This window comes from Ahaetulla prasina, chromosome 3 (assembly GCF_028640845.1).
Source record: "Ahaetulla prasina isolate Xishuangbanna chromosome 3, ASM2864084v1, whole genome shotgun sequence".
In the NCBI taxonomy this organism is placed as follows: Eukaryota; Metazoa; Chordata; class Lepidosauria; order Squamata; family Colubridae; genus Ahaetulla; species Ahaetulla prasina.
This window is the reverse complement of record NC_080541.1, coordinates 120,722,863-120,731,081: the sequence shown is the minus strand read 5'-3', so window position 1 is coordinate 120,731,081 and position 8,219 is coordinate 120,722,863. Positions and strand designations below refer to the sequence as shown.

The window sequence follows — 8,219 nt, the reverse complement described above, 5'->3', positions numbered from 1 at the left end:
CTCGCCGGAAGTAATCCGTCGGCCTTAGTTTTCCGTGAAAGAATTTCAAATGCCGGTTCAAGCGTTCCGGCCTCAGCCACGCTGAGGGGTTTCTATGGCGACGGGCTTACTGGTGGTTGTTGTTGTTTTCCAGCAGCCAGGACATATCGGGGGACTCGGGACCCACAGCGAGGTTGATTTTGAGTTGGGTCAGGATGAGACGGCTTCAGAGTCTAATGCTGGTAAAGGTCATACCCATCGTTTTGATCAAGTTTTTGTTTTATTGCTTAGTGTACTGTATATATAATGATTCTGCACTCTGTAATTTCAAAAATAATGTTGATTAGAAAAAATAGAAGTAATCTGTTGAAGAGTATCGTGATCTAACGTATTCTGGAAATGTTTTGGATAAAAAGATGAAGTTTTGTAGATAGAAATTATGAAGCTTTGAAACTGTACAAACCATATCCCATTTAAAATATTTTTTTTTTTAATGAAGCTAATCTTGTGAAAATGGAACCCTTTGAAGAAACAGCAGCTTCAACAACAACAAATGAGCATGAGGATTTGGGACCTCAAGAGGAACCAGAACATTTTAATCTCCTCCTGAGGGCTGCTTTAAGGGGTGATATTGAAGAAGTACAACAGATATTTGAGGACTCGGAGGATCCTGATCATGAAAAAGCCAATAAGTTTTTAATGGAAAAGGATATTCTAGGGAGAAACCTACTATTTACAACTTGTATGGTTGGTCAGAATGACGTTATCCAATCCCTGGCAAAATATGGAGTTGACCTGAAGGATAAGACAGTCAGAGGTACATAATGGTCTAGATATTTTGAATTAAGCATCACTTAAGAGTCTAGGGAAAAAGTCCTTTTAAGAATTATGTCAGTTTATATTTTGAATTTGAAAACTGACACAGGAATATTATAATTGATCAGTGGTCATAATTATCTTTTCAGCTAACAAGTTAGAGCTTTCTGAATTAAGCCTTTATTAGTCCTTCAACTCATTTTTCTTTCCTGTTTTTTTTTCTTCATTCATTCATGTCTAATTCTGGGGGACTGCCTGAAGCAGTCCCTGCAGTTTTGTTGGCAACTTTTTTTTTGAAATTGTTTTCCCATTGCCTTCTTCCTAGGACTAAGAGAAACTGACTACACATAGGTTTTGACAACCCTTCAAAATTAGGATGGTGCTGACAAAAGTGATTTATGACTATCCCCATATCCCCATGGTCATGTGTTCAAAATTCAGGTCCTTTGCAACCGGCACATATTTATTTATTTATTTATTCAATTTTTATACCACCCTTTTCCCGAAGGACTCAGGGCAGTTTACAGCCAAAGTAAAACAACATAATATAAACAAAAATTAAAAACATATTTAAAAAACAGATTCTAAAATTTGGCCAAGTAGGATTAAAACTAAGATAAAACCATCATAAAACCCCCATTAAAATTTCATTTAGGCTAGCCCCGCATGGTAGAATAAAAAGGTCTTGAGCTCGTGTTTAAAAGACCGAAGGTTGGGGAGTTGACACAACCCCGGAGGCAACTCATTCCAAAGGGCAGGAGCCCCCACAGAGAAGGCCCTCTCCCTGGGGGCGCCAGTCGGCATTGTTTGACTGACGGCACCCTGAGGAGGCCCTCCCTATGGGAGTGCACAGACCGATGGGAGGCTATAGGTGGCAGTAGGCGGTCCCATAAGTAACCCGGTCCTGTGCCATGGAGCGCTTTAAAGGTGATAACCAGCACCTTGAATTGCACCCGGAAGACCACCGGCAGCCAGTGCAGGCTCCGCAGGAGAGGTGTTATATGGGAGCATCGTGGTGCCCCCTCTATTACCGGCGCAGCTGCATTCTGGACCAGCTGGAGCCTCCTGGTGCTCTTCAGTAGTCCAGGTGGGAAGTGATAAGGGCATGAGTGACCGTGCGTAGGGAATCCCGGTCAAGGAAGGGACGCAACTGGCGAATCAGGCGCACCTGATAAAAAGCTCCCCTGGCGACGGCCGTCATATGTTCTTCTAAAGACAGCCGATCGTCCAGGAGGACGCCTAAGTTGCGAACCCTCCCCCTGGGGACCAATGATTCGCCCCCAACAGTCAGCGATGGAGTAAGCTGGCTGTACCGGGATGCCGGCATCCACAGCCACTCTGTCTTGGACGGGTTGAGTTGAAGCTTGTTCTTCCCCATCCAGACCCGCACGGCCTCCAGACACCGGGACATCACTTCGATGGCTTCATTGGGGTGGTTAGGGGTGGAAATGTACAGCTGAGTGTCATCAGCGTACAGATGGTATTCCACCCCAAAACCACGGATAATCTCACCCAGCGGCTTCATATAGATGTTGAACAGGGGAGGCGAGAGAACCGACCCCTGCGGCACCCCACATATGAGGTGCCTTGAGGTCGATCTCTGCCCCCCTGCCAACACCGTCTGCGATCGGTCGGAGAGATAGGAGGAGAACCACCGAAAAACGGTGCCCCCCACTCCCAAACTCTCCAGCCGCCGCAGCAGGATACCATGGTTGATGGTATCAAAAGCCGCTGAGAGATCTAATAGGATTAGGACAGAGAAACAGCCCCTGTCCCAAGCCCTCCAGAGATCATCAACCAACGCGACCAAAGTCGTCTCCGTGCTGTACCCAGGCCTGAAGCCGGACTGGAACGGGTCTAGATAGACAGTTTCATCCAGGTACCGAGGAAGCCGACATGCCACCACACTCTCTACAACCTTCGCCACAAAGTGAAGGTTGGAGACAGGACGGTAGTTTGCCAAAATAGCCGGGTCCAAGGAGGGCTTCTTAAGGAGGGGCCTCACCACCGCCTCTTTCAAGGCGGTAGGAAAGACACCCTCCATTAAAGAGGCATTGATAATTCCCAGGAGCCAGCCTCGTGTAACCTCCTGTGTGGCCAGTACCAACCAGGAGGGACACGGGTCCAATAAGCATGTGGTTGCATTCAGCCTCCTCAGTATCCTGTCCATGTCCTCGGGAGTCACAGCATCAAACTCTCCCCAGATAACATTCTCAAGAACTACCTCTGTCATCCCACCCAAATCTACCCAATCAGCGTCCAGACTGTTCCGGATCCGAGCGATTTTATCGGACAGATATTGTCCGAAAGCCTCAGCACGACCCTGCAAGGGGTCCTCCCAACCTCCCTGTGCAAGAAGGGAGCAGGTCACCCTAAACAGGGCGGCTGGGCGGTTATCTGCCGATGCAATAAGAGCGGAAAAATAGTTATGTTTTGCTGCTCTTATCGCCACTAGGTAGGTCTGAATATGAGATCTTACTAGTGTTCGATCGGATTCAGATTGGCTGGATCTCCAAACACTCTCTAGGCGTCTTCTCCGGCACTTCATCTCTCTCAGCTCCTCAGAATACCAGGGAGCTGGTCGAGATTGGCGCCGGGTCAGAGGCCGCAAAGGCACGACACGGTCTAAAGCCCCCGTCGCTGCCCTTTCCCAGGCAGCGATTAGTTCTTCAGACGAGCCGTGGGCTAGGTCTTCAGGAAACAGCCCAAGCTCCGTCAGAAACCTTTCCGGGTCCATCCGGTGCCTGGGATGGAACCAGCGAACCGGCTCCATCTCCCTGCGGTGTGGGTTGGCGGTTCGAAAGTCAAGTCGAAGAAGTGAATGATCTGACCATGACAGGGGTTCAGTAACTAAATCCCCCAATTCCAGATCATTCAACCACTGTCCCGAGACAAAAATCAAGTCCAGAGTGTTTCCCCCGATGTGAGTGGGACCCTTAAATAACTGGGTCAGGTCCAAGGCTGTCATGGAAGCCATGAACTCCCAAGCCGTCATCGAGGTTTTGCCTACCGACGGCAGGTTGAAATCCCCCATAACCATAAGTCTGGGGGTATCCACCGCCGTCCCGGCTATCTCCTCAAGCAGCTCAGGCAGGGCTGCTGTCATGTAGCAAGGAGCCAAGTACGTAATCAGCAGACCCACCTGCATCCCCAGACCGCACTTCACAAGGAGGGACTCACATCTGGCTATCTGCGGCACAGTGACTTCCCTCGACTCAAGACCTTCGTTAATAATAACCGCCACCCCCCCACCCTTACCCTGGGCCCTCGGCTGATGAAATGCACTGAAGCCTGGCGGGCACATTATTAGATATATTTATATTTATAACTAAAATGTACTTTTTATGTACTTTTGTGGAGAGGATATGAGCAAAACGGCTCTGTCTGTCTGGCATAATTGCCTCCTATGTTGCTTCATCATATTCTGTTCTTTACCTTCCTTTTGTGATGAAAGAATATTTTTTTTAAAAGAGGCTTTTTGTTGATCAGCTGGTATCTCGGCCAATTAATTAAGATCGGAAGATTTCAGCCTCTCCAACAAGCAGTCCAAAAATCCAAATTATAACTCCCAATGTCAAATAAAAGTGGCAAATTCATGAAAATGATGAAATAAGATCACACATTTTTAAAGCTTTATGTTTGTCCAAGAAAAAAGTACTTCCTTATTTTGTAAGTAAAAAGTACTTCCTTATAATGATTTCCCTCAAAATGTCTAGATCTTCAAATACAGCAGGCTATTTTTGAAAAGATCCTCTTTTAGTTTAATAATAATAAAGTGTTTAAGAAATGAAAGGTATGACTCCTTGTCTGTTTAAAAACAAATACCAAAATGGCTGTTTTTTTCATCAATGAAGTGATTTTGGCCCACCTTTTAGCTTATGGTCTTCTCACTTGGCTACCTTAGTGTGCTGCTCCAGTTTCTTTTCAAACTGCTATTGTATGGCGTATGTATGGGGTGATTCTGGGATTTTCTTTAACTCAGAAGAGTCATATAAATTTAGGAAACTCCCTTGTTTGTAAATTGAAAAAAACTTTAGTCCAGAAGAGCATTCCAGACTGCTCAGTCAACCATCTTCACTGGAAGTCTGAATATACCATTTCTATAGCTCCATGATTCGCCTAGATAGAAAGTCCCAGAATTCCCAACCAGCATTTGCTTGGCTTCTTTACCTCCGCAGTCCATTAATGTCATTACTCCCCTATAACATTTCCACTGAGCAACTTTTTAAATCCAATTTTTTGGTCTAAAAGTATTTTAGTACTTAAAGTATATGTACTATTCTGAAAAAGTTTACTTCTCTATCAATCAAATACATATATGCATTTTTGTAAAAACATATGAGCAAGAATCGGTGGTTTAAAAAAAGCTGATAGCTTAAAGCAATGTTTCTCCATCTTGATAACTTTAATATGCCTGAATTTCAACTCCCAGAATTCCTCAGCCAGCATGATGGACCATGTCAAGGTTGAGAAACATTAGCTAAAAGAGGTAATGTATTAATCTTTTGATTCTTAAGACTGAATTAGAGACTTCCGGCTGATGTCGTAGCACTATCAGTCACAAGAAATGGAGCTCTCTGTTCCTGTGCTGGCTTCTCACTGTTTGTGGGCTTCGAACGGAGCCAAGTCACCTTGTAGGGGCGGCGAAGCTAAGGACGGGCACTCTGAGAGGTTGCAGGAGAGATTGCAACTCTCCTGCTGAACCCCGGAGCTTTTTTCCCTCTATGCCATGGTAAGAAGAGGTAGTATAAGATGGCTGCCACGAAACTGGGACAGCCAAGGAATATCTAAGAATATCTAAGAATTGTGCTGGAGCAGAGTTGGTGATCAGTGTCTGGAACTGGGTGAGAAGAATCCTTTTTATTCAAATTTTAACCCCAAAAGAATATCCAGGAAAAGAGAGGGTCATAACTATTTTTAAAAGCAGCAGTGACTTAACACTCTGAAGAAAATTTCAAAATTGAAGGAAAAAGAATTAAAGGGGAAAAGGCAAAATAGTTAAGAAAATTGGACTTTTAAATTGAACAGGCATTGTTTTGGATAGGCACTTTGAAATGCTGGAATTAGCTATTTAAAAAAATAACATTATTTTTCACATTGTGGAAAATTGGAAAATGGTTAACACTGAAATCTAATCTAAGAGTGCTGACAAAAGGAAGTATAACACATTCCCAAAATCTTGGAAATACTTGATTACTGGAGACTTAAATGTGAGAATAAGAAAGACACTAACATTAAAATGACCCCTGAAGATTACAACACAAGTAGAGGGACTTAAGGAGGTTCTGGAAAACATATGGGATTATCCAGAGGAACAGGTGGATCAATTGTGGGATACAAAGAATTAAGAATATTGAATTTTTTAAGAAGTGACTTTAGGCTTGAATATATGGTTTTTGGATTATTGGACAAAAAAGGGACACAAAATTTAACAAGATGCTTCATCAAGAAGAAATGTGTGGAATTTGGGAAGAGATGGCGTTGTTAATTCAAAGTACAAGGGAGATATTGATGAACCAAATTGAGAGCATAGATGAAAAGCTGGGAAATATACCACAATACAAAGGAGTGATCAAGACACCAGGAAGAGGAGGAGGCAAATGAAAGAGTAGATGAAAAAACAGAACAGACAAAACAAATGAAACAAGGTGATACGAAGGAGATAATAACAAAAATAATAAGGATTGATGAAATAAGCCAAGGGGAGAGTATTCTAAGGGAATTAAAAAAGGAACCGGAGAACCAGGAATATTTTTCTGGAAGAGAGAGAGGGGCAAGAGTAGATATTTTGAAAGCTAGACTATAGAAAAGGGAAGAGAAGGGAGAAATGTTTAAAATGAGTAGTCAAGTTGTGGAAGTAGATAGAAATAAAGATCTAAGACAGGACTTTGGGAGGCAAGCTAAGAAATGAACAATTAAAGCTTTGAAGCGGGTAAGAGACGATGGCTAGAAAGGGAATATGTTTAAATATAGTAGTGGCATAACCAAGTTAGAATAGGGATGGAAACTAGAGGGAAGGGGATTAATAAAATACACATTTTATATAATAAGTAATAATAACAGGAAATCAGAATTTGAATGATGGTTTTATCAAATATGTTAAAATAATATGATGACTGGCATAAAAATAATGTATTGAACTATTGAATAACCAAACAATCAAAGATTATAATCCAACATGAATATGTGCATGCTTGCCAAAGGTAAAAAATATGATTACAATATTTTATTTGTATTAAATTGTATGACATGTAGAATATGGTGATTGACATGAAAATATATTGAAATATTGAATAATCAAATAATGGATTATAAATTGAATAAGCAAATAATGGAATATTATAATTTAACATAAATGCTTATATTATTATTTATTAGTATTAGTATTATAATTGATTGGCATAAAATAATACATTGAAATGAAAGACTAATTTAACATAAATATGTCTATTAGAATTATATAAGAGTGTTAAATGAAACAAATATGATTAATACTATTTTATCTGATAATATGTTATTTGCATTAAAATATAGGACATGCAGGATATGGTGACTGGTATAAAAGTAACATTGCAACATTGAATAACTAAATGAAGGATTATAATTTGAATAATGGAAGACTATAACCTAACTTAAATGTGTACTGTTATTAGAATTATATAAGCATGCTAAATGTAATCAATATGATCAATACTTTATTTGTATTAAAAGGTATGACATTCAGAATATGGTGATTGGCATAAAAATAAGATATTGAAATTTTGAATAACTAAATAATGAAAGACTATAATTTAACATAAAAATATGTATTATCAGAACTATATAAGCTTGTTAAATGTGATCAATATTGTTCTATTTGTACCAAAATGTATGACACTCGGGTACCATACTGTTCACCCATTGATGTTTTTAAAAAATTAAAAAATAAAAAGCTTGGAGGGATAAAGACTGAATTCATAGGTATAGGAGTTTTTACAGAAAATAGAAATTCTATAGAAATTCTTGTTGAGATAGGTAAAAGTTTATGATAATCTTGGATTAGAGAATATTTTACAGAAATACTGTTGAAAGTTCATTGTAAAATTCAGTAATATGACAGTTATGTCATATTAATAATATTAATATTAATTAATATTAATAAGGAATGCTTATTAAATGGTTTAACAGGGAACAGAGAACGTAGATGTATGAAAGCAGCTTTTTTGTTTATGTGTTAATGGTAAATGTAAAAGGAATGTTTGTTTGACACTATACATATGAAGGTACCTTTGTACCTCATTTAGCTCATTATTTCTTATTCCTTTTCTGTGCTTTGCATGTATGTTCTACACATATTTAAGCATTGAGTCAGAATGGCATTCTAAAAATTGTTTGATTGACTATCCAGCATTAATCTGATGGTTTGCTAAGGGGGAGTTGAGTTT

The 8,219-nt window shown here is 40.3% G+C and overlaps 1 protein-coding gene across 4 annotated transcripts in view; it reads left to right on the top strand.

The window, feature by feature from the left end:
* The first annotated feature begins 14 nt into the window (after nt 1-14).
* The window catches only part of ANKRD45 (ankyrin repeat domain 45), a 36,242-nt gene continuing 28,037 nt past the window's right edge, over nt 15-8,219 (top strand). For 2 of the 4 annotated variants that reach the window (XM_058178322.1, XM_058178321.1), the window contains exons 1-2: nt 15-221; nt 479-796. In XM_058178322.1, the coding sequence (XP_058034305.1) occupies nt 95-221; nt 479-796 (445 nt within the window). In that variant the 5' untranslated portion in view covers nt 15-94. The remainder of the gene's footprint in view (nt 222-478; nt 797-8,219) is intronic. The other 2 variants (XM_058178320.1, XM_058178323.1) reach the window with 2 other exon arrangements.